General features: G+C 47.6%; 2 protein-coding genes across 5 annotated transcripts in view; both read left to right on the top strand.

Moving 5' to 3' along the window:
• The window catches only part of map2k2a (mitogen-activated protein kinase kinase 2a), a 7225-nt gene extending 726 nt beyond the window's left edge, over positions 1-6499 (top strand). Inside the window, exons 1-11 of the mRNA XM_076039603.1 lie at positions 1-161; positions 336-546; positions 1554-1700; positions 1833-1910; positions 2234-2285; positions 4506-4630; positions 5282-5495; positions 5720-5781; positions 5896-5957; positions 6106-6151; positions 6262-6499. The exon at positions 1-161 is cut by the window's left edge and continues 726 nt beyond it. Coding sequence (XP_075895718.1) covers positions 61-161; positions 336-546; positions 1554-1700; positions 1833-1910; positions 2234-2285; positions 4506-4630; positions 5282-5495; positions 5720-5781; positions 5896-5957; positions 6106-6151; positions 6262-6372 — 1209 coding nt within the window. The 5' untranslated portion in view covers positions 1-60 and the 3' untranslated portion in view covers positions 6373-6499. The remainder of the gene's footprint in view (positions 162-335; positions 547-1553; positions 1701-1832; positions 1911-2233; positions 2286-4505; positions 4631-5281; positions 5496-5719; positions 5782-5895; positions 5958-6105; positions 6152-6261) is intronic.
• A 3676-nt stretch (positions 6500-10175) lies between these two features.
• On the top strand, positions 10176-24666 carry zbtb7a (zinc finger and BTB domain containing 7a). 4 transcript variants are annotated; one of them, XM_076039601.1, is made up of 4 exons: positions 10176-10376; positions 19435-19998; positions 20942-21867; positions 23849-24666. In XM_076039601.1, the coding sequence occupies exons 2-4, from the start codon at positions 19513-19515 to the stop codon at positions 24282-24284; spliced, it is 1848 nt and encodes a 615-aa protein (XP_075895716.1). In that variant the 5' UTR covers positions 10176-10376; positions 19435-19512; the 3' UTR covers positions 24285-24666. The 4 variants fall into 4 exon arrangements, with proteins under 4 accessions (XP_075895716.1, XP_075895715.1, XP_075895717.1 ...); XM_076039600.1 differs by having other exon boundaries at positions 10177-10376; positions 19432-19998; XM_076039602.1 differs by lacking the exon at positions 10176-10376 and adding an exon at positions 11447-11593 and having other exon boundaries at positions 19432-19998.
• Positions 24667-25472: the final 806 nt, after the last annotated feature.

The raw sequence follows: 25472 nt of genomic DNA, 5'->3' as shown, positions 1-25472 counted from the left end.
TAGCCACTAACCGTTATTTAGTTAAGTATTCAAGCGGGTCTCCTTTGCAAAGTTGTCGATATGCCTCCCAAAAGAAAACCCAACAACCTGAACATAAACATAAACATAACGTCCATTGGCGAGGGACAGGCCACCTTCAACACCATTGATGCATCGACTGAGTGAGTATCCCTGTCATGACTGTTTCCTGGTTTCTGACACACGTTGCAGTCATGCTTGACAAGTGTCACAAATGTGAAAGCTGCTAAATGTTGCTGTGTCGGACTCTGCTTGAAAGCCCTGCTGAGCCTGCGGTCTGCTCCTCATCCTTCTTCTCCACTTCCTCCTCCTCACAGAGCCAACCTGGAGGCCTTGCAGAAGAAGTTAGGGGAGCTGGACCTGGACGAGCAGCAGAGGAAAAGACTGGAGGCCTTCCTCACCCAGAAAGCCCAAGTCGGGGAGCTGAAAGACGAGGACTTTGAACCCATCTGTGAGTTAGGTGCTGGAAATGGAGGAGTGGTCAACAAAGTCCGTCACAAGCCCTCGTCTTTGGTCATGGCCCGAAAGGTAAACATTCATCAAATTTATTGGGTTGGAGCTGTTGGGAGCGACTTACAGTGCATGTGGGTCTTTCGTTTATCTTTCCTTAGTGTGTCAGCCACCAACAACTAATAGTCTTAAAACAATAACTGTGGATTTAGAGATGCATCTTATTTTTCCACCTTTTTTAGACACACAGAAACGCTCAAAGTGATATATATATATATATATATATATATATATATATATATATATATATATATATATATATATATATGAATGAAGAGCAAAATATGGGATCTTTAAAACATTCATGTCATTGCGTACCTGTTTTCTTCATTCAAAGTCACAGATTTGTAGTGGTACATTGGTGGCCAGCATCAAAGAAACACCTCGAGTGATGAAATTACAAGTTTTCTCCATCAGATAATGTTTGACTAAATTCATTATGTGCTTCCGAGGGCCGCTGTTGCCTAACATGGCCATTCTTACTGGCTCAAGTACAGGACATTTTCAGATGTAAACGATGCCATTAACAAAAGCACAGACTTTACCAGATTTACATTTGGGCCCTTTGACATTCCCATGAGTGCGCAAAGCTTTCTAGGTAGCACGTCAGTGTCATTCACTTTGGAGTGGAGCCATACCAATTTGTTGTTGTTTTTTGGGTTTTTATTTATTTATTATTTTTTTAAAGCATGCAAAGTTATACCTTAATATGCCATAACATCAGCATTAGCACAGCACAGGTGGTTCTGACCTACAGCACATAAATGTAACCTTTTTGTTGCAACACCCAAACTTCCCTATGTTGTTTATGCTTTGATAACTTGTGATTTGATTTGTAGTGAATGAATTATGAGGTGCTACAGGTTTTTCACCAAGGCCATCACCATTATGAAAGTCTACATTTCAGGACACGTTGTCATTGACTCAGAGTGAATTCACACGAAACATAAGGATTGCCTACATAACTGTTGGCGATTGTGTATTTGTGTTTTGTTTTTTTGTCCCCCTTCCTCTCAACCTCTCAGTTGATCCACCTTGAAATCAAGCCTGCCATTCGGAACCAGATTATCAGAGAGCTGCAGGTGCTGCATGAATGCAACTCTCCCTACATTGTGGGTTTCTATGGGGCCTTCTACAGTGACGGCGAGATCAGCATCTGTATGGAGCACATGGTAAGAGACATAAAACGGCCAATGAGATCTACTACCAGGGGGCGAAAGATTTATGGGGTTGGATTGCAGGACTTTGCCTTGCACTTGTACAATGGAATGTTGGATTTTAAATGGTGCAACGTGTCTCTACAGGATGGGGGATCATTGGACCAGGTCCTGAAAGAAGCCGGAAGAATGCCTGAGGAAATCCTTGGAAAAGTTAGCATAGCTGTACGTGGTTCTCTCTTTCTTTTTACGACAAGAAATCGAGTTTATGGTCATTCACGTACTTTGAAATAGTTTGTTTTCATGAACTCGATATGACAAACTTTTCGCATGGATTTTTCATGTAGAGAGCCGATTGTGAATTTGTCCCTCGTTGTGTTGCTCAACTACTGATCATGCATTAGTCACAAAAGACACGTCTGCTGCGTTTTACACAACTTCGACTCACATCAAACCCAAAAGGCAACATGGAAAAACAAAACGTTTCTGGGAAGAAAAGAAAAACGCATGGAGAATGAATGTCTCTTGGCTTTGTCTCCTGTCTGCAGGTATTGAGGGGATTAGGCTACCTGCGGGACAAGCACCAGATTATGCACAGAGGTAAGGGTGGTGTCTGGTTGCACTGAATTTCGCCGCCTTTAAACCCGGTTCTGCTGCTTTTTACAGCCACTGCGCAGACCTTGAGTGAGACGGTTTGCTCAATCAGCTGATTAACAGTATTACTGGGCTTAGATGTTGATCATGATGATGATTAGGGGATGAAGGTATGTTCGTAGAACGGTTTGGCGCTGTGTGCACCATTGATTCATCTTTGCAGATGCATTACTAGTTAGTGCATAGTGAGGGATCTCCAACTTAATCACTCTGCTGGTTATCATTTATTCCTGGAAAATACTGAAACTGAAGGGCCTTTGACATTCATTTGATGTATTTTTTTATTTGTCTTTCATGGCATACTGGCCAAAAATAGTTTTTCCCTATGTACAGTCAACTTGTACTTTCTTTTCTTTAGATCCTTGGACATGTTTTCCTTGATCTTGTCTGATAAGAGCTGTGCATTTCATGGACGTGCCTTGTTAAATCGCCCCTTTGAATGGCCCTGTTGTGTGTTGTGCTATTGCACAGCCCCCCTTTAGAAATAATACACTCACATTGTTTTATTTATGGACATTAGCTATGGGTAACGTGATTCCCATTCCTTGCGATGACTAAAGAGGCGGCTCAGTGTTTCTTATACTTGTGAGGCAACCAGCAGAGATTCAGAGCAGACACTCAACGGTCTAGACTTCACCATAAAAACAAATACAGGATTATTCTTGACTTTTCCTCTGATAATTCTCCCCCTGCTGAACTTCACTTGAAAAACGTTTAAGTATGAATGCAATTCCCAAATGTCAGAGGGCCTAATTGAATTATGGCAGGACTAAACAAACGGGCTCAGTTGATGCTGCTCTTCCGCTACATTTAAAATGTTAAACTGGGTTAACCTTCTGTCTCAGTTGTTTCTACATCAGCGCACTCAAAGTTTCTCTGTCAATAGTGCGTGCTCCTGGCAAGAAGTAGTTTGTTAAAAATATCTGAACTTTGAATTTAGACTTTTTAAATTATGTTTTTTCTCTTAAGTGAATGATTAAAGAATTAAGGGTTGCATTTTTACAAAGAAACATCACAGATAGAGACTGAAGTCACTCTACGCACTGCAGAGAAACCTGACAGTTTAAAGGCTTCTTCGTGCTCTGGGACAGTTGTCTACGAGCTCAGCTTGTAATTGCACCTTCTTGGATGTGATCACACAGCAGTCGGGCCTCACCGACTCCTCCCTTCTGCGTCCCTTCGTCTTTTTCTTTTGCTCTTTCGACGCCACTCCTGACGTGCAGTTGGTCGAGGGCTCATACAGCACAGATGAGAGATTGGGGGCCAGGGGGCCCCGGTGTCGGATTATTCTGCGGCAATAAGAGGAAATCTGGAGGAGCCGGGCTGTTTATCTCAAGGGCTCAGCTTGAGTAATAAGTTTTCCTCCCTCGCTCAGTGAAGGAGGCACCACGGACTTCAGCCCAGGGTTCTGCACACGCCACCTGCATGTTCCAGGGCAGGCTGCATTCTTTTCTCTTTTACTTGATCATTTGGGAAGATTAAAGGCATGCAAGTCAGATACCTGTCCAAGGAGCTGGTTTATATTCAGAGTGTGACGTTGCAGGTGTCTTGCATGAACAACATGTCGGAAACATTATTACTGCTCATGTGCTTTGAAGGTCCCATACTAGGCAGTGTTTTCTGACTTGTCTCTGTCCTGCCAGAATAATGAGAGAACCCTCTGTGACTTCCTCCACTTTGTGCTAAAATACAGTTTTTGAAATTGCCCCTTTGTGATGTCACAAGGGGCACTGCAACCTCGCAGTTAACTGTTCTGGGTTTGAGGCCACACTCTTGATGTACTCTTTCAAACATGTAAACAGTCCAGTAGAGCATCAGTTTTAGCAGGAAGCTGAAACTAACAGCATCCTTGCAGGAGGCTGTAAACAGAGGGTCTAAATATACTGCTTTCTATAAATCTGTAGTGTTTCTTTGTCAATTTACCTTGCAAGGCTGCTGCACTGTGGCGTCGGAGTGGGAAATAAAGATCTCAAATGTTGTCTTTTTTAATATGGAATCTTTAATTATCCACTCCAGTCCAACGGTCGTCTCAAGTGTGAGCTTATTGCGCAAGCAGGCGCAGTAGCCACTTTTTTTTTTATGATTGCCACGATTCATCTAAATATGAAATATTACATAAACGTATTTTTCCCCTCCCCTCCCGCCCGAACCCTCCCATCACGGTAGATGTGAAGCCCTCCAACATCCTGGTCAACTCTCGCGGGGAGATCAAGCTGTGTGACTTTGGCGTGAGCGGCCAGCTCATCGACTCCATGGCCAACTCCTTTGTTGGAACGCGCTCCTACATGTCGGTGAGTCAGCTCGGCGCGCGGCCGTCGCCCCCACCCCCTTTTCCTCTGGCCCTATCCCCACTTTCCTTCTCCTCCTTTCTCACATTGTGCGGGCCCCGCCCTCGGCACTGCCTTTCCTCTGGCCCTTCCTCCACCCGCTCTGCCAAGCAAGCCGAGGGCCGTGCCCAGGAAAGGGCGCCTTGGCGACGAGTGAGGCCCACTGTGCTCACTCGCTCGTTCCTTTGACACCTGGCGGGTGCAGCACTTAAGGGTTGCCTTTTTTCATCCCATCCCGGACCGGGTTTACACACACACCACCTCCAGAGGTTCGGTGACGTTTGGTCTTTTTTTTTTTTTTTTTTTTTTTTTAACATTTTTCAGCACAGATCCCAACGCACACCTGTCCTTCCGTCACAACTGAACAGAAACAGTGTGTAACTGCTTCCCGATGCCTGCCAAGCCCTCCCATCCTCTTTGCCTTGCCACACCCAAACGCTCCTTGCCATAACACCCCCCCACCCCTTGCCTTTATCCTCTCCTCCGCTTCCTGTGCCTCCCTCTCTCCGAGCCCTCCACGCAGACCTCTCTCTCTCCCTCTCTCCCTCTCTCCCACTGCCTGGCATCTTGGCTCTGCCTCCCTCCGGCTGACGTAGGCTGCGTGTTTCTCAACAGCCGGAGAGACTGCAGGGCACTCACTACACCGTTCAGTCCGACGTGTGGAGCATGGGCCTGTCCCTGGTGGAGCTGGCCATCGGTCGCTACCCCATCCCCCCACCAGACGCCAAAGAGCTGGAGGGTATCTTTGGAAGGGCTGTCATGGACGGAGCCGAGGGGGAGTCTCACGCCAACATACAGAGGCCCAGACAACCAGGCCGGCCCATGAGTGGTAGGAAATAGACGTTTCAATCACCGCCACAATGTTTACTTTCTTGGGATAACATTGCAAGCTCAACTGAATTTCTATATAAATGTGTGTATATATATATATATATATATATATATATATATATATATATATATATATATATATATACATATATATATATATATATACACCACCTCCAGAGGTTCACACACATATGTATATCCATTAAACAATCTGCCCTTCAGGACATGGAGTGGACAGACCTGCCATGGCCATCTTTGAACTGTTGGACTACATTGTGAACGAGGTCTGAAACAGCCCTATGAACACAATCATATTTGTTTCGCTGCATACACGAGAACAGTGTATTTTTTTCATCAGTGGCTCTGGCTCTGATCTCCGATTGTCTGTTTCCCATCAGCCACCTCCTAAACTACCACTTGGGGTTTACACCAGTGACTTCCAGGACTTTGTGACAAAATGGTGAGCAGCGTTCTTTCATCAAACGGGAAATGTGATCTGATTGATGCGCTTTTGACATTTTTATTTCTTTTTCACGCTCGTCGTTTGTAAGCATTTTGTTTATTTGATGCAATGTGACAATGAACTAAGCTCTCTGTTGCTCCTGCAGTCTGATCAAAAACCCATCCGAGAGAGCGGACCTGAAGTTCCTGATGGTGGGTACCTGCACTCTTTCTTCGCTTTATGTTGTAATTTGATTGCTATCACAGAGCGTCGCCGGTCATGATTGCATTCAAACAGTGGCTTCTCTTCGGCTCTCTCGTAGAATCATACGTTCATCAAGCGGTCAGAAGTGGAGGAAGTGGACTTTGCCGGCTGGTTGTGCAAAACGATGGGCCTCAACCAGCCCAGCACTCCCACTCGCAGCACTGAATGAAGAAGCCCCCACTGCCCTGGTGTACACAGAAAATACACAGCATTTAACACATACACAAGCCATCACACACATTGGCACTTTTCTTCATTTGCGCTTGGGTTTAAAAAAAAAAAAAAAAAAGAAGAAATCCTCCCCTGAAATCTTTCCCCCGTTTCATTTATTTGTTCACCAGCAGCAGTGACCCGTGACCCCCGTTCAGCCGTTTGTGCTGCTGTAAGGCCTCAGCTTCGCCATGCCAGTGTCAAGAGTAGCTCACGGTTCCACGAGGCTGATGTTGAAAGAAAGCACTGAAGGGCTGCCAGTGTGTCTGCTGAATTTTCATCGATTGATAAACTTCTTTTGTATTGTCAAATATACTGTATTGATATTTTATATGCCAACAGTTAATGGCTTGTGGGAGTGTATTTTAATAAATTCCCCTGTTGAATAAGGTTTTTCCAAAACTAGAGAAATCCAAACGCATTGCCTCTTTAAAATTTGGAACTGCTTTTATTGAAGTTGAATGTTAATGTCAAGATTTTAAGATCCCCACTATCACACAACTTCGGGCCAAACAGCTATCTCCTTACTGACATACCTTGATGCTATTTTATCAATTGTGAGACTAGCTGGAGAAATGGGTGTACACACTTTGAGGCAGTCTTTACTTTCTTGGTAAACCTCAAACAAACTTTGAACAATGCCACACACCAAAGACGGTACTAATGGCAACTGACCTTCAAATTGCCTAAACGGTTATTTTCGTTTTCCACAGTGCATTGACATTCTCTGACTCTTTTCATATCCGCTGCTCAGTGGTCCACACTCCGTGTTCGTCTGACATTATTACAGCCAACATTTCACTTCGCATCGAGCACTTATCCGTCTCTCACGTGGGATGGGGCATAAGCTGTGGATTGGGAAAACTAAAGTTCAAAACGTGTTCATTGGATGATTATAGCATGGTTTATCTTTCTAATACTGTGTATGTATTAATTTCCCAAGATCATGATGGGGATGATTTGCTGGTGTTTTTATTGAGAGCCTCAATCTCTGCAATGTCTATGATATTTCAATCACGTTGACTAATTTGACTTTTGTTTTTGTCTTTTCTATTGTTGACTTGTACTGTCCCTGAGGTGTATTTAGTTTTTGTTTCCACTGCACTGCTAGATGTGGAGGCCCAGGTTCCCCTCTGGGACACAAGCCAAAAGATGTGCTTTGGAGAAAGGAATAAAAAGAGGGGAACAAACCAAAACATGGGTTAAAATACAATTTTGAAAAAACATAAAAAAAAAAAATAAAAAAAAAAAATCTTTATTTGGGATTGGAAAACAAATACCAAGAAAGATCTGACTGAATATTTTAACCCAGGTCCGTGTTGGTGTTAGTGTCACTTGCAAGCCTGCTGTCTTGCTGGAGCTCTTGTATTCTCTCTGCTTATGGCTGCCTATTCTTATTCCCCCTCTTCCCTGAAGGAAAAAAAAAAAAGATGCATTCATTCAGAGCAAAATGAGTGCGTTGTCACTTCTATGTGTACAAAGCTATATAATAAAGTTAAAGGAGTACTATTTTGCAGTCTTAATATACACATTTTTGATTTATGTGAAAAACAAGGGAGAAAAATCAGTTTATTATAATATAACAATTTGTTGGATATGGTTATAATGTATAAAAAAGATTAAAATAAAACTTATTTGTGAATTTACTCAAGTGGTTATTGATGTTCGGTTTTAGGGCAGTGTGCAGACTTTCGATTTGCCATTTAATACATTGCTGACAGTCCGTACTCAACTATTAATCGTTGCGGTCGTTTGCGATTGGTCCGTGGGAAAGTTCGGAGTGTCTATGTCTATGTAGAATCAGACGAGCGGCCACTCGGCATCTTCCAGCTTTGCCGATTAACTTTTGGCAGTTCTCTGTCTTACTAGTCGCAAGTTCTTACACTACAGCCATGTTTGAAATGCTTTACATTCAAAAGTATGATCAAGGTAAGTCTATAAACCAATATTGAATCTTGTTAAGGGGCAGGGTTGCTAGCTATCTATATGCGAGCTAATCAAACAGTTTAAGCTTTAGCTAGCTATGTGATCAAAGTAAAACACAACAAAAAAAAAAGTGAATAGAAATTGGGTGACCATCACTGTGTTTAGTGTGTCAAATGAAAATGAGGACATTTTTATGTGCTATTAAGGGACTGCCAGCCATTAACAACAACAGTACATTCGTCAGATGCGGACCCGAGGCTTCTGGCGGCAAACGTGCATTTCTTTATTTATTTATTTACATATCTATTAATTTATTTATTTTTTCAGCTGTAACCTGTCGAGCTGGACACCATCAGACTCAAGGTAAACGTGCTGAAATTATTGTTTATATTTTTCAATTGTTTGAACGGCATAATTAAATGTTGCCAATTTGCTCTGAAAATGCCGCTGTCTACTATCTACAGATCTAATATGGCTTAGATTACCACTAAACAACGTATATACTTTTAACTTAATGTTGAGCTCTTACTGGCACATTTTCATAAAATTCAGGTTGATAGATAAAGTTGTATGGTTATCTTTTCTTGCCTGGCGCTGTCTGGATATATTTAAATGGCAACCGGAATTTAAAAAAAAAAAAAGAAAAGAAAAAAGATATAAGATATTTCTCACTATTACCATAACATGCTATAATTGACAAGAAAATCACACCATTGTACTTGCTCAAAGTCTCACTCTCATAATATCTAGATTTTCTTTGCTAGTAATGAATGTTAACATCACACCTTCTAATGTTTTGTCTGTTTCTGACATCTGAAAGCTGTGACGGTGCTGAACAGCGCCCTCTAGACCGTCTGCGTTGCTAACCCTTCTCCTGCCAAGTAGCCCCTTGCACCACACCCCAACACCCCCCAGCCCCCCCACCCCCCACCCCGCAACGTTATCAGTACACTGCCAATCCGGTTACAAGCACCCGATAAACTGTTGAACATGTCTTCTGCAGAAATTGAGCACCCCCCCCCCCCCCCCCCCAAAAAAAAAGGCCTCAGGCAGCGACATTATCGCAGATATGGGCCACGCGTTCAGGAAATTGTCAATTCAAAAGGGCCTCCAAATTTGCGTTTGGGATGTCATACAGTGGAGCTGAACCACTGAGTACATCTGAGGTTCCATCCCACTCTGTGGCTCAATAATTGGCTTGCACTACTTGAGGGGGTGTTGCAGGTGGGCGGTTAAAGGTGGCGCAACATCAAATGCAATAGCTGCAAATGTACGCATTGGAACCTCCCTGGGTGGGGAAGACTGGCTTTTTCAACTTAGTCCTCTGCGATGCCTCACCTGTTGGAGCTTGGCATGTATTATGCAGAGAGAGGGAGAGAGAGAGTGCTGAGAATTTATAATCGAGGGGGTTGCTGGCAGCCCCTGCTGTGTGTGCTGGAATGTGTCAAGGCTTGCTTTTGGGGTGGGACACCATGACCTCAGGCTGTAGGATGGGTGGGTGCGACTCTGCTCGCACAGAAAAAGGAAAGGCCGTAACGAAGATGAGGCAGGCGAGAAGTGACGAGATCTGCCGCTCGTTTTTTCCCTCCAGTGTTTAAGTGGCCGTCGCAGACAGACAGACAGACAGACGCATGGCGAGGCAGGCAGGCATGGGTTAACACCCGGCGGCATCACCGATCGAACGGACGACTTTGACAACTGTCCACTACGGGCGCACTCACACGCACGCGCTCACACACACGCACGCCCGTGCAGAAATTTCCACTTTACTTTTTCTTGGCGGTGGAGAAAGGGGAGGAGGGAAAACGGACGGAGGGGGGAATGCTGTTTCTTTAAGAGCGAGGGAGAGAGAGTGTGTGTGTGCGAGAGAGAAAGGGAGGGACCTCTTTGCCCTCCAGAAACCAGGAAGGGAATTGAGTTGATCTGCTGCTGCTTGGTTAGCGCATACGGGGCTTTAAGCTGCACAACAGTGAGAGGGAGAGGAGGAGAGGAGAGGGCTGTGCTAACCCACTACGAGCTTCACCACGGCCATCGCAGGTGAGCTAAAGGCGCCCTGCCATCCCTCCGCTGTCTGCCCCGGGCCTGTCGACCACAGTGGAGCAGGGCAGAGGAGAGGAGAGGAGAGGAGAGAGGGAGAGACCGAGGGAGGGAGGGTGGGGGGGCGGGGGGGCAGAAAGGAGAGCAGGGTGGGGGGGCTGGCCAGAGAGGAGAGAGGTGGGTCGCAGCAATAGTCCCGAATCAAGGTTCCTCTTTCCTTCTTTTTTTAAAAAAAGTACTTCCTCCGCGGCAGCCGCGTACCTCCACGGGATCTCGAGATAAAGTTTTATAGGATGTGTTTTCAAGGCGTTAAGTTTTCAGGCAGGTGGAAGCACTTAGGAGGAGGAGGTGGGGGATGAGAAGGTGGTGGTGGCGGCGGTGGTGGTGGGTGCCGAGCGAGTAACCAAAAATAATTCCGTTGGACAAGGTGCGGGCGATCACGGTAACTTTTGGGGACAGTCCCGAGTGAAGCGGCCGCTCGCATGCAAGTTGTGCGCTCGCTGTGTTGTTGTGACATTACACTGTTTTGGAGGAGGGATAAGTACAATTTTAGGTCAGGAGTTTGAAGTGTCCCAAGTGTCACCCGCGTGTAAGTGGCTAAAAGGGATACGTGTGGAATGCCGGGCTGAGGCCGGGGACTGCAGTGATATTCGTGTGAGGCTCGGCCCTGCTTGATGGCTGGTCTGTACTTTAATACCTGGCAGCCTGCTAGCAACATACTGTAGTGTATAATTCAGCCCTCAGTGCTTACGTTAGAACAGGCTTGGAGACAGAGGGGGCGGTGGGCACAGGGGGCGCTGGGACTCGTAGTCCGCAGCTGCGGCTGCACAGCCGGTCGAATGAGACTTCGGGACTCCGTCTCCCAGAGTGCTCTGCCCTCGGCCATCCAGGAAAGGGAACAGCCGCTAGCCTATCTGGACGAGGAGGTGTGGTGAGTGAGCAACTGTCAGGCCAATGAGAGCGGGGGATGCGGAGCTGAGCTGCGGGGCTGAAAACACAGAGGGGCGGGAGGTGGTGCGTGTGTGTGGGTGTGTGTTGCTGTGGGTGGGGGGGGGTCTGTTTGTGTGGGATCAGGCAAAGGGTTTGCCTCTGTGACTGTGGCCACTTGTAAGTTTCCTGTCTGGTGAAGCTTCTGCCCGGAGACCAAGGCAGCAGAGTTTGACCAGCAGGCAAGCGGGAGGCTCAGATAGGCTCAGGAAACAGTCGCTGCCTGTTCGGTAAGCACTTGAAAGGCATCCAGACACACACGTCCCGTCCGCTGTCTCATAACACCATGACCGAGGGTCGAGAGGAGCCGAGCAGATGACAATAAACAGCATTGCGTGTCGTGCGATGGAAAGTGGGAGAGACGCAGCTCATAGAGGTCAGAGTTTTTGACCCACTTGCAGATAAAAGAGGCAAATAGGTCGGTGCCGAGCACCAGGTACACACTGCGACGAGCGCTGCTCAGAGTTCCAGTTGTGGTCATAAAGTTTTTCAATCGAGTCCGACTCATCAAAGTCAGTCATGGGGTTGTGAAAGCTCAGTTTGTTTCAGTGTTGTTTTTACATTTTCTTGTCTGCATTATTTCGTGTTATTGTTTTATTGTGTACCGCTTCAGATGAACGACTTTCCCGCTGCTATTATTAGCCCCCGCCAAGAAGATGAAAACGGTCGCACCTCCTGCGCCGCTGCATCTCTCGGGTTCTCCAAAAGTTTGCTTCCACCAAAACCGCTGCATCGAATGTTTACTCCAGTGTGGAAACCATGCTGCCTGTGTTGGCAGCTGACTGAGCACCTGTGGGGTGTTGAGTCATAATTTCGGAAGCCGTCGGTAAGCGACCTCTCGCTGAGTGGGTCGACTTTTGGGACACAACTTGTGACGAGCGCGTATGACTGTTAGGTTACGCAGAATTTGGCTCCGCAGCAGCATGAAAAGCTCTTGGTGATTTTGTCCCACCACTTTCTTACTACGCACGCCACGCTCCGTCTCTCGTGACAAGTCTCCTCGTCTTCCCTGTCGACCCGCCAGCTTCCTCGCCGCATCTGGCCCGAAAGTAGCGTTTCTGAACTGGTCGGCCGGGATCCAAAAGTTGGTCGCAGGACCTCGTGGGCAGTTATTATTTTTTTTTCTTAAGGCATTTTAAAATACATGTGTATATGTATATATATTTATCAAGAAAATGTTGGCCATTTATATTGCAGGACACACTCAATTCAATCATTTCAATCATTTCTTTACTATACGTGATAGAAAGTGGGCTAACATTTTTTCTTTTTGTGGAATAAACTTGAGTGCTGTGTAATACATTTGGGTTGCGACTTCGTGATAAGGAGAAAAATGTGGGTCCTGAGACTCCTCTAGTTGAGAACCGCCACTCCAAGGTTTGCAGACCTTCGCCGCCCACTTGCGGGCGGAATTGTGGGACAGAGACCTCACGGGAACCCTGTCTGCACTGCTTGATAACCAGTCAGATACTTTTTGGCTTTGCGCACTCGCCTAACCCGTTTTTAAACATGTGGGCACGGTGAGGGTACGAGAGGCACGGCTCGCGAAGACGCCCAGCTGCTGGGAAAAAGTGCTTGACGGGCGTCCAAAGAGGGTGGTTGCCAACAAAGCTGATGACATTTGATTCATTCATTCTGTTCTTTTCCATGTCGCTCTGCTGCTAGTTACCTCCGAGTTGCTACGGCGCAAATAAAAAAAATAAAAGTTCTTTAAGAAAATTCCAGCAAAAGGGTTAAATTGGGACGCCCAATGTGTTTTTGTGTGCGCTTCTGTGTGTCTGTGTTACCAACAATAGACTCAAGGGGAATTGCAGGGGACTTCACTGGCTGTGGGCAGGTCCAAGACACCACCCATCAATTTGGCGGTGAGGCTGAATACAGTTTGATATTCCTGTATGTTTGTGCCTACGCCACTATGGTCTGAAACTGGCAGGTTCAGACAGACGGGGACGACAGGTCGCGTGATGTCGCCGTGGCAGTTTGAAACTTTATTTTAGAGTCAAATGTTGGTGTCGCGCGCCGCACTACATCGCTGCTGCTGCTGCTGATGCTCCGGTGTTTGTTTACGAGGTCGGGACGATGTGCCGCGACTGATACACCATCATCTTACGCTCAACTGTTTTGATCTCCAAGTGTTGCATAAGTCCGTTTTTTTTTTGTTGTCTAGTTTGAATTGTTTAATCTTTTATTTTACTTGGTGAATGTTGCTTCACTTCTCCCCCCTAATTTTGGTTCCCCTGGTCAGCTGCTCAGTGCGCCGCAGCTTCCAGCCCGGCCTGAGCAGATACACAGACCCCTCTCTGTTGTTTTTCTGTTGTTGTTGCTGAAGTCCAGGGGGAGTAAAGGGGCTTCTTCTGTTCTCCTCCGGGGCATTTATTATGAGGAGGCCAACACAACCTGATCAAATTAGTATGGCGGAGGAGGAGGAGGAGGCGGCTAGGATGTTTTTCAGGGTGGGGGTAAGCTGGCCTTGAATTTTCACACATATTTGCTTTTGCAGAGAAAGAATATCGTTGCTAGGAAGCTGGCCAAGTTGATTGGAGTTTGTCAACAGTTGCTATGTATTGTTAAGTGTATTTATAGCACAGTAGTTAAAAAGATTAAAAAACATGCCAGAGCACGTGAAACAAAACAGCGGCTTTAATTTCTCAGAAGTGCCCACTGGTCAGGAAGAGGATATGTGTCTAATATCAAACGGCCGTGTTGATTTAGCAAATTGGTTCGTGTTGAAACACTGGAGGGGGTTGGCTGGCTGGCTGGCTGGCTGGCTGGCTGGCTGGCTGGCTAGCTGGCTGGCTGGCTGGGTGGGTTGCGCTTCAGGACACAGATGCAGAAGTGTGGGTGGGTCGGCGCTGGTTCGCCTCCCCAGCACTAGAAAGGGGAAGCGGGCGATACGTCGGTCGCTGCTCGGCGCGTTGTGGTGTGGTGTGTGTGTGTGAGAGAGACAGCGATGGAGGCAGTGATGAGATAAGAGCGACAGATGAGAGGAAGGGGGGATCAGACAGGAGGGACAGAGCGATCTAGCGAGCAGGGAGCTGGTCATCTGATAACAGAGCGGGTTTTGTTACATGCCTGCCACAGACTCGCAGGAAGTCTTCCTTCCCCGTTGGTGTGCGCATGCACCCAGTGGTGCAAGCGAGGCACGTTGGGCCCGCGGACCGCCCCACTGGTCATCCTTGATGTGGTTTATTGCGCTGCAGCTTGGAAGTGGTGTGAAAGACATGCTTCAGGACCTAAAGTTTCACCAAAAGGGAGAGAGAAAAAGGGCCAATAGACAACGTTGTGTCTGGCACAAAAAGTTTGCATTGTGCTTTGATTGTGCTTTTTATCGAACGCTCTTCACTACATTGAAACTGATTACAACTGCATTATTCATGTTATTTCATTTTATGAGTTGGCCGCAAGTGCAGTGCAATTAGGAATTCATGTATAAAGTTTGACCCACATTGTCTAACTTTACATTTAATGATTCTCCATTCTTTACAGTAAGTTGAGTGACAATTCATGAGGGTTTTTTTTAACTTGAGTAACTTTTTGTCAGAGCTTAACGTTTTAATTCAAATTGAAAACTGAAACATTTCGTTTGAATTTTAAAAATGCGTACATTGGGACGTCAGTGTCGTTTCATCAATATTTCTTTTTCTGTTTGCTTATGTGTGACTGTGCTTTGTCAGATAAAACATGCGGTCAAAAATTGCGTGTATACAACACCCCCAAGAAACTTAAAAATGGCAGACACAAGTCAGCATGTTGCAAGTTCCTCATTGCACTTTGTTTGTTGAAGGTTGAATTTCTATCCTGCAAGGTTCCTTGTCAGGCAAAGTATAATAAAATGTGGACAAAATTACTTTTCGAGTAGTAGTTGTAGCCACAGTTGTCATTTCAATAGGTCTTTCTCTCTCTTACTGTACCAAACACAGACCTTTTATAAGGCGTCATAAAAGGCCCTGCTGGATTCCGGCACTAATCTTTCTGCAACTTGTGGGTGGCTACCTTTCCTCCTAATGTAGGAGGTTACGCCAGATAACTGAATGAGATCCGAGTTTATCATTGACACCTGAGTTTCACTCTCAAGCCAAGATACACTCGGAGCCGTGGGTGAGCATGTCAACCTTTAGCTTCACGCCCTGCCTCGCCCACCACCTTTTTACTGGCTGCGGCTCTCTCTGTCTTTCGGCTGCGTTTCCTGGTTAGTTTTCTCACACGAGTTGCTCGGCTTGCAGGCCAGGACCTTGCAACTTCACTTTTATCAGTCACTCGCCGTCTTCCTGCTCCGCTCCCAACACAACCAATCGAGTTTCCTTCCACTACTGGCAGAAGTGAGTCACTTGGCCGCAGCACTCGCTTTAAATCCACTTCTTCTAGGAAGCAAGTCCCCCTCCCCATTCCGATTATCTTGCATTATCTCGGTCTAACCTTGACCTGAGTTAACTGATTCACTCAGTGGGGCGGGCAAGGCAGGGTTGTTGTCGCTCAAAGTAGATGAGATACTGCAGTCAGTGAAATGAGGACACGGGAGGAGACATGGAAAAGACAAGGTTCGACCAAGCGATTTAACTTAATTATACATGTAGCTTTACATCAGTGATCAACAGAATAATTGAAGTCTCTGGAAGGATGAAACACTTCACAAGGTGTCTCTTAACCTCTGGAGGGACAAAGTTTTGTCCTTCAAGTTCAGGTGCACCCTGGTACTCAGCAGTAGGTTATTTTTTTTAAATAAAAAAAAAGCCCCAGCATTTTTTTTTTTTCGCATGAGGAAAGCACAAGTTGAAAATTTTAACTTGAAGGGATCAAGTTCGATTTACTATAATGGATCCTTTTCAGGTTAAGTAAGAGAGAAATGCCCTGCCTGAAAATAACATTCTGCATAGCCTGCGTGGAATTCTTTCACACATTACTCAGGCTCTGTGTGTGGACCTGTGTACCTCTCTAAAACAGCCATCCAGACTAAGTAATTTCATTGTCTTGTGTGTGTGTGTGATACATCTGAGAGGTTGCACAGGGTTAACAGTTTTCTTTTGTATTTAGGAATGACTGGTATGTGTCAGCCTAAGACGGAGATAGCTTTGCGAGTGGAGCTTCTGCAGTCCTTCCTAAGATGATACGTATCTGGCAAAACAAAGCCCCTCTCGCTAATTGTTATTGCAGGCTACTGTCAAAGCATTGTGGATGAGAAGGCAAACTTAAGCGCGACCACCTTGCCGTAGGTGATAGGGGCGCATTCCCCGCGCAGTCACCCGTGAAAATAAAAAGGAAGCTACTCTGTAGGTGAACATGTTTGTTTGCTTGTTTGTTTCTGACACAAAGGCATCATTTACAGCTACCTGTCGGTGGTGTGTGTGTGTGTAAATAAGAGGCTGGTAATAGAGAAATGTCGCAGATCAGGCGGAGGTAATGAGGGGCGGGGACAGGACGGGGCGGGTCCCACGCTGAAGTGGTTGTTTGACTTGCAAAGCAGGCCCGGGTGCTCGCGACTTGAGCATTGCGGGAAGGCCCTTCGCTGAAAGTGGAACGCAAGAAAAAAGTGTTGACCGGCTGCTGGCCGCAGGCCTCAGGCCTCGTCACCCACAGGCATGAATTAGTGATAAGGAATGTTTCAGCCGAGGAGAAGGTGTCAGGATCAGGTTTGTGGCGCTCTTTTCCTCTTCCCTAAACAGCCTGTATTCAGGACAGGTGGCTCCTTCATGCCGAGGACTCCTTCCATGCTTCATTGGCACTGAAGTCAGCTTGGGTGTGTGTGTGTGTGTGTGTGTGTGTGTGTGTGTGTGTGTGTGTGTGTTTGTTTGTGTGTCTCCTCCCAGCTCAGAGTCTTTGCACCACAAAGCCGTGACCCAGGGTCAACGCTGTGTATGGGGGATAACGTTTTACGGGGGCTTACAGCAAAGCGAGTCCTGGTGCAGGTGTGTCTGCGTCGGTTACGTGAAGGTCCGCTCGACCGGGGGGTCCGGGAGGTCCGGTTACACCTGCGAAAGGATGAGACGTGCCGGTCCGTTTTGTTAGCTTGTCTTTCCTGAGATGCTTAGGCGTAATGCAAGCGGTTAGCTGCCCGTCGAAACGTAACGGAGTCAAGCGCGGTGCGAGTAATAAGGCGCCAAATGTTGCTCCAATTACCAGAGTTTACCATCAATCGTTTACAGGCCTGGGTAGTCACCTGAGCTGTGTAGTGCTAACAGAAAAGTGTGGGTTTCGCTCTCTCTCTCTCTCTCTCTCTCTCTCTCTCTCTGCTGCGCTGTGGGTGAGCAAAAAAAAGAAAAAAAGTGAAAAACGTTAGAGAGGGTGTCAGGGAAGGAGAGGCAGAGGCAGGTAACAACGAGGATAGGCCGCCAGGTTTGGCAGGTTTCGCTGTGAGGTGCAGCGTACAGGCATACCAGGAGGGGCTGATCTGAGAGAGAACGCCTCACACTCCTGTAGAGACTAGAACACTGCACCCCACCCCACACCCACCCTTTACCACCACTCCACCTCCCCCCCCCCCCACAAGCCTCATCTCCTGCTGGGTCTCCCTGGCAGATGGAGAAGGGGGAGGGGGGCGCGGAGGTAGAGGGTGCTGGTTGCCGGTGTGTGTGTGTGTGTGTGTGTGTGTGTGTGTGTGTGTGTGTGTGTGCGCGAGCGCCTGTATTTATGTGTGTTTTGTGCATTATTAATGTTCTCTGTGATGTCACAGTGTTTGCTCGTTGGTTTGCGTGTGCGTTAACGAGAGAAATCGAGGATGGCTTGTTCTGCCGAAACCCCCACCTCCCCCACTCCCACTGTGCGGGCCTCAGTCGATCATTTTAATCCCCCCCCCCCGCACACACACATACGTGAGCAAGGGGACAGCCTTTCCTGAAACTTGGCACACAGTAGAGGGTGGGGTAACCAGCTCAGACCGGATTGACAACCTCCCTTTTTAATACTGTTCCCTCGCAGCTTGTTGCGTGTCCTCCTCCTCCTCCTCCTCCTGTGTAGTTTTTCCACAGGGTTTGCTCTGGCAGCCCCCCTCCCCTCCTCCCACACACACACACACACACACACACACACACTTTTCTAGTTCTCCTCCTTGCTCTTAACTGTCAGAGCGCCGAGACTGCCCAACCCAGCTCCCAGCATGCACTTTGATTCCCACCACCCTCTGTTCTCCAGGACCTCAAGGTTTATTAAATGAGTTTATGCACACGCACTCACACAGACAGCACACGGACTTAAAAGGCCCATGCGCATGCGCATACATATGGTTAAGCAGGTGTAATGCATTTAATCGAGGGGAGTCGTTGTCCTGTGCAGGCAGACTCAGACTTTGCAACTGTACCTGTTGCTTTACTGTTGATTTAAGCCTGAAATCATTGTAAGTCTTGTCTTTGCTCTGTGTTTTCTGGACCTCTTTCTGGTACCTGAGTTTGATGGGATGGGAAATATTTCGATCAGTGCCAAAGTGTTCTTCTGCAAAGTCATTTCATTGCCATTCACTTGAATGGCAATGAATGCATTAAAAAGCCAGTTGAACCCCACATTTCCAAATGCAAAGAAAAATTGTATTATTTATTAATGGTAATGAGAAACAGGGAAACTCTCCTTGTCACTTTCATGAAGGTGAAATTGTACTTGCTACCTTGCTAAAGCCTTCCGGTCATGGACATCTAGGATGTCTTTTATTAGCAAATGCTAACAAGATGTTTTGTTTTGTTTTTCTTTGGCAAATTTTAGAGATGTCGTGTATTTGTTTTGAAGGCGACTAAAGTGCTTTCTCAAGATAAATGAAACCGTGCACCTCCATGACTGTACTTGCAGGGTGCCACTGCAGGTACCACTGCAGGTACCACTGCTGTACATCTCTGTCCTGCCGACACTCTGCGGCTCATAATAAGCTTTGACTTTATCCCTTATGGTTAAGATTTAGCTCAACTGTACAAGTGTGACCTCCACGGATGTTTTGCGCGAACCAGATTGTCAAGTCTGTTGTCTGACCCTTCTTCACGGTTATCTCCTGCTATCTGTGCCCGCATATTGAAACTAATCTACTCCCTTTCTTGTCTCCTCTCTGTCCCACTCCTCCACCACCCCCACCACCCCCACTCCCGTTGCTCAGCAGACGGGCGGACGGACAGACGGCAGGACGGATCCGCGGGTGGGGGCTGTGCTAGGCGGCTCGGCGGCAGGCTGGTGGAAGATGTCGTCAGGAGCCGGTGGGAGGGGCGGGCGGCGGCTGAGAGGGACGGCTGGCGGCAGTGGCGGCGGGGGGAGGGGAGGGGCCGGGGAGGCGGAGGAGGGCCCCGTGGGGATCCCCTTCCCCGAGCACAGCGCCGACATCCTGGGCAGCCTGAACAGCCAGCGGCTCAGCGGCACGCTGTGCGACGTGTTCCTGGTGGCCCAGGACCGCGAGTTCCCGGCCCACCGCTCCGTCCTGGCCTCCTTCAGCGCCTACTTCCACAAGCTCTTCACGTCGGGGGCCGCCGCCGACCAACAGAACCTCTACCATATCGACTTTGTGGCGGCGGAGGCGTTGGGAGCCTTGTTGGACTTTGCCTACACGGCCACACTGACCGTCAGCCACAGCAGCGTGGCCGACATCCTCGCTGCTGCACGCCTCCTGGATATCCGACCAGTCCAGGACGTCTGTACTCACCTGCTGGACACCAAAGTGCTCTCCCCGCCGGTAAAGCCTCACTAAGAGTGTTTTCACATATTGCCCTGTGTATCGGTCCTGTGTGTGAGATTTGGCTTGATTTATTATTTTAAAGCTTAACATACTGCCTATTTATACATTAATCAAAGTGTACACTGACAGTACAATGAAAAAAAGAACAGTTCTTATACACATATATATATATATGTATATATATTGTATATAAGAATATACATGGAGCAAAAAGGCTCTTGCTCCTAGTTAGCTGCCATCTTTTGCCATTTTTTAAGGAAGCCTGGTATTTTAGGGAGCCTGTCTGATGGTGCCCTAAATACAAAACACTGTCAGGTGAACTTCCTTGAAAATTTTACACACTGAACCTTTAAAAGATTTAAACTCTGTCCTCTTCAAGTGGGCCAAGAGAAAGGGGTCTCAGTTCTTGTTGCATTCACATTGTCAATTGATTTGAAAGAGGACTCTGCTCACAGTATTTTACTCTGTTTTGAAAACAAACATCCCACCGCACACAAAGGATGTCATCTGTCTATGGCAAGCATATATAGAAATATAAATAAATACATATAAATACATAAAAAACAATGACTAAATGCTCGTACCTGGAGCTCTTTGTGCACAATTAAACTAAAACCGCAACACAGACTTTTAGCGAACTGACCTCAGATCATCTCAGAAGGTGATCTGGGTTTGGTTCACTTACGAGGGGTCTTAGTCCTGTTGGAGTGTTCACATGTGCACAAAAACTGCTGAGTCATAGATCTGAGTTTGTTTAAGGGGTTAAAAGCGACCAAGTGTGAAAACACCCTGATTCATTTTTTCAAAATGAGAACTGATATGTTGAGGTGGTGTTCATGGGTATCCCCCTCACTGTGACTTTAAATTCCAAAATCTTAGATTCCGGATCTTCATTCAGAAATTTTTGACGGTGTTTTCGCTCCTTGTGGTGTTCCACCAGGCGGGTGGTGAGCAGAGAGAAGAGGACGAGCAGGGTCACGGCAGAGGAGGCGTCGAACAGGGGAACCAGATGCGCGCTCAGGAGTACCTGGAGTACTTTGTGAGAGCGGCGCAATGGAACAGTAGCTGCAGCACGCCAGAGCTCAGGGACCTGCCCACGCACCTGCACTTTAACCACGGTAACGGAGGGACCCCCAGCAACGGTGCCCCTGCAGGCCTCGGTGAGTACTACTCCTCCCTGGCCGTGGCCCTGGCCCAGCCCCCGACGCAGGAGCCCGACGAGGACGACGAGGACGAGGACGAGGAAGAGGAGGCGGAGGCGGCGCAGGGGAACGGAGCGAGCCTGGCGGCGGCCTTCTACCCTCCGTCCCAGAACGGGCACCTCTACCTCCCCCCCACCTCCAGGCTGGACCAGGAGACGGAGGCGGACGTGGCGAGGGAGAGGGGCTCCGCCAGCGCCCTGCTCCAGCAGATGATGGACTCAATCGAGAGGCAGAAGGAGCGCACAATAGCCGGCGAGGAACACGGCGACGGGGACGACCCGGACATGGAATTTTACTTGAATTACTTTAACAGCGCGCAGCACGAGGACCTGGCGTCCGCCACTGCCGCCGTGGCCCAGGGCGTGTCGCCGCTCTGGCTGTCGCGGAGCAGGACAGGCCAAGAGAGAACAGGAGCGGGGGGCAGGGGGGGCGGCAGCGAGAGGGGCGGCGGCGGCGGTGGAGGAGGTGCTGGAGGTGGAGGAGGAGGGGGAGGAGGAGGAGGGGCCGGTGGCGGGGTGGAGAGGAAGATGCGCTCCAAGGCCTTTCAGAAATGCCCCATATGCTCCAAGGTCATCCAAGGAGCGGGCAAGCTACCCCGCCACATCCGCACGCACACCGGAGAGAAGCCCTACGAGTGCGCCATCTGCAAAGTGCGCTTCACCAGGTAAGCCCAGTTAATGAGTGTCACATGACCTCACGGCCGTGGAAATATCGCAGCCGAGCCTCGAGCGGGGCCGTTTGATTTGTCCACCCCGAGCTTTGGACAGGAAGAACAGTAGCTCGGTTTGTTTTTTTTGTTTTTTTGTTATGTTTGAGTTTAGTTGTATATATGGTTTTAAAGGTCTGTCCTGCTGCGACCGTTGCAGCAGCAAAGCAATGTGAGTTTTAACTTCGGGGTCCTATAAAAGCGCGGCTGCAGCGCTGTGTTGCTGTTATCTAGCGGAGGGCGGCTATAAAGTGCTGAGTTCTGATACAGAGGGGGATTATAGGTGCAGGGTGGTGCTCTGTGTGCACCAGTGCTGTAATTTGAACTCTTGGTCTCTGGTTATGTTGATTATTGCCCACAGCAGAGTAGTTACAACACCCCTCTTACACCCCCCCCCCCCCCACACACACACCCCTCCTCCCACTGCGCGTGTGTGTGTGTGTGTGTGTCTGTCTCTCTGCTTTACCTCTCCGGCGAAAACTTGCCGTGTGGCACTCGGGACAAATGTGGCTGCGCAAGCAAAAGGATTGAGCAGTGGCGCTCGGTTCGCCCTTTATTTAGAGCACCTGCCTTTTCCTTGAAATCATCGCTTTAATTAATTCATCAGCGGACCCTGCTGGAAATAGACGCAGTGGGCTAGAAATACCCCCAGCCTCTGTCCCTGCCCGGCACGGTAGGTAGGGAAGACCAATCTGAATTTGCCTCCGGGCTAAAGTCGAGCAGCAAGTGGGGTACTGTAATCTTAATCCTGTTTGAACAGGGTTAAGAGTGTGCCTCGCACGAGAATAAATCAGTCCCTCCTTTAAATAATTCACCTTTGTTGCTGTGCCACACATGTCCAAGGCCGCCGCACGCTTGTGTTTATTTACCCATTTATTTTTAACACAACGCGATTCTTGGCTTTTCCCAAACGAGACGAGGGGTTTCGAGTCTGCCTCACTGACACCTGACCGACTTGTGTAGAATGTGCGCGTGTTTGTGTTGAGAGAGTTTATTTGGAAGCCCGTTGCCCTTTCGGTTGAGCGATTAAAGAGCTCGAGAGCCAAGGAGATAGTTAAGGGCTGAAGTGGGGGAGGGAAGGGGTGACAAGAGTCAGATGAAGGCCAAGGCAGCGTGATAAAGTTTTAGTTTGCAGCTTTGTTATCGCAAAGTATAAAAAGAAAATGTTTTTTATACAACCGACAAATAACTTTTTTTTGTCGCTTGTTTCTGTTTTTGGCCAAATGAAACCAGTTTGCCGTTTTTTTCCCCACCTTGTTTAACCACAGTGGACAGTCAGGTCTCGCCTACACAATGAACACGCACGTCTACCAGCAAATGTGTCGTCGTTGACCTCTTTGGAAAAAAAAAAAAAATTCCGAATGACCAAATGACTTGTGAACATTGAGCTTCCTCATTAGTCCACAGTTTCCTTTCCAAGTTCAATTACAGAGATAAAGGTGTAAGGTTTATGGCTTCTCCGAGTCTGGCACAACTGTCCTCAGAGCAGAGACACAAGGGGGGGACTGTGTATTATTTTGTCAGGAAACTTGAAGGTGACTATTTTTACAGAGTGCATCTCAACAAGTGTGAACTGATCAGCTTGTGAATTTTAATTATATCTACTCTACCAGTCAAAAGTTTGGACACACCCTGTGAATTTAATGTCTTTCTTTCTAATGACTTTTGACTATTGTAGTTTCTCACTGAAAGCATCAAAACTACATATTAACACCAATGGAACACGTTTTATATTTTATACGTTTTTCATTGCAGCGTAATTACATATATCTTGCTCATATATTTGATGTCTTCAGTATCCATCTGCGGTGTAGAAAGTTGTGAAGGTAAAAAAAAAAAAAAAACTTGCATGAGAAGATGTGTCCAAACGTTTGACTGTACATATTTTTGTCTTTTGCAACCCCACGTGACCTCTGCGCCTCTGCTTCCCCCCCTTCAGGCAGGACAAGCTCAAGGTTCACATGCGCAAGCATACAGGAGAGAAGCCTTACCTGTGTACACAGTGTGGAGCCGCCTTCGCCCACAACTACGACCTGAAGAACCACATGCGCGTGCACACCGGCCTGCGGCCCTACCAGTGCTCCAGCTGCTTCAAGACTTTCGTGCGCTCCGACCACCTGCACCGCCACCTCAAGAAGGACGGCTGCAACGGCATCCCGTCTCGGCGGGGGCGCAAGCCCCGGGTGCGGGAGGCGGGGCTCCACGACGGCCCCCTGGGCCTGCTGGGCCCGGGCTCCGACCACAGCCCGGGGCCCCGCGTCGGCCGTGGCCGGCGGCGCTCGGGGGTGTCCTCGGCGGCCGAGGTGGACGGCGTCGCGGAGGGCCTGGCGCACAGTCCTCAGGTGCAGGAGTTTGCGGCGGAGGTGGGGCCCTGAGGCCGCACGGACACGGCTTAATTTAACTCGCTGCACGGCCTGTGAGACAGGCCTGCACACCACAGAGAGGAGATAGACGTCGAGAGGCAAACTTTAAAAGAAAAAAAAATGGAAAAACAAAAAACAAAACAACTAACTATTCCTCTATAAAAACCAAATCAGGGTTTCACAAAAATCTAATCTTTATATTTCTTTTTCTTTCTGTTTTCCTCTTTGTTTTTAGGAAAGTAGGAGGTGTAAACTCCCCCCCCCCCCCCCCCCCTCGAGTCAGTTTGTCTGTCAAAGAGCAAAAGAACGCTCGGGATCTCGCTCCCCTCAACGTCCACTTTCTGGGCTGGTTCAAACTTTCCGAGACGTGAGGGGGTTTTATACGCCGGCATAGGTGCGTAGGCAAATGTACAATAGACACACAGCAGCAACTCTGAGCAACTATGCAGTTGATTTAGATTTTTAAAGGTTTTTGTCCTCACAGCCTTCAAGCTCCGGGCAAGGTGTCTGTCTTGTCAAGCACCTTCTGACTGCTGTACGGGTGAAGTGAGGACAAATCCTCCCAGTCGATTTTTTTAAGAAATTCTTTTGCAGGTCTGAAATGTACAGTTACCATAGAAACGTGGTAATGTCATCAAACAAATTGCCTCGGTAACGGCATATGCAAAGAAAAAGTCACCATAATTTTGATGCAACAGTTTTTTGTTTGTTTGTTTGTTTGTTTTGTTGCTCTCTAAAACGTTCCAGAAAGAATCAGACAAAGGTTTGAAGTGTTGCTTTCTCTAAAAAAAAAAAAAAGCTTTTTTTTTTTTCTTTTCTTTTTAAATTCTAAGGTTTGTCTTACAAAAAGAGACACAATGACTCTGAGTCAAATCCATGTTGATGGGGGCTCTTGAAATGGCAAGACTGGGGGGAAAGGAGGGCTGGGGTGGACGTGGTGGGGGGGGAGGTTGTGTTTTACAAGCACTACCAGTGTCAGTGCAACTATTGGCTCGACGACGTGGCCTCTTCTCCCTCAACACGCTCTGTCTTCCCTTTGGATTTTTTTTTCTTTCATTAATTGTCTTATTATCATTATGTTTTTTTTTGGGGGGGGGCGGGCGTCGTTATTCCTTATTGTCGACTGCTTTGGGTACTTGACACTTTATGGTTGTATACATGTATATACAGCAGACGGTGACATGACATTGGCCCTCTCGT

This window comes from Nelusetta ayraudi, unplaced genomic scaffold, assembly GCF_046127955.1.
Source record: "Nelusetta ayraudi isolate G7.1 ecotype Tasmania unplaced genomic scaffold, CSIRO-AGI_Nayr_v1 ptg000059l, whole genome shotgun sequence".
Taxonomy (NCBI): Eukaryota; Metazoa; Chordata; class Actinopteri; order Tetraodontiformes; family Monacanthidae; genus Nelusetta; species Nelusetta ayraudi.
The sequence above is the reverse complement of the archived record's forward strand: the minus strand, read 5'-3'. Positions and strand labels throughout refer to the sequence as shown.

Excerpts from the sequence above, each read along its gene's own strand:
- zbtb7a (XM_076039599.1), top strand. The coding sequence starts at position 16,958 with ATGTTTCAGCCGAGGAGAAGGTGTCAGGATCAG. Across the intron at positions 19,999-20,941 it reads CCAAAGTGCTCTCCCCGCCG|GCGGGTGGTGAGCAGAGAGA; the intron begins GTAAAGCCTCAC and ends GTGTTCCACCAG. Across the intron at positions 21,868-23,848 it reads TGCAAAGTGCGCTTCACCAG|GCAGGACAAGCTCAAGGTTC; the intron begins GTAAGCCCAGTT and ends CCCCCCCTTCAG.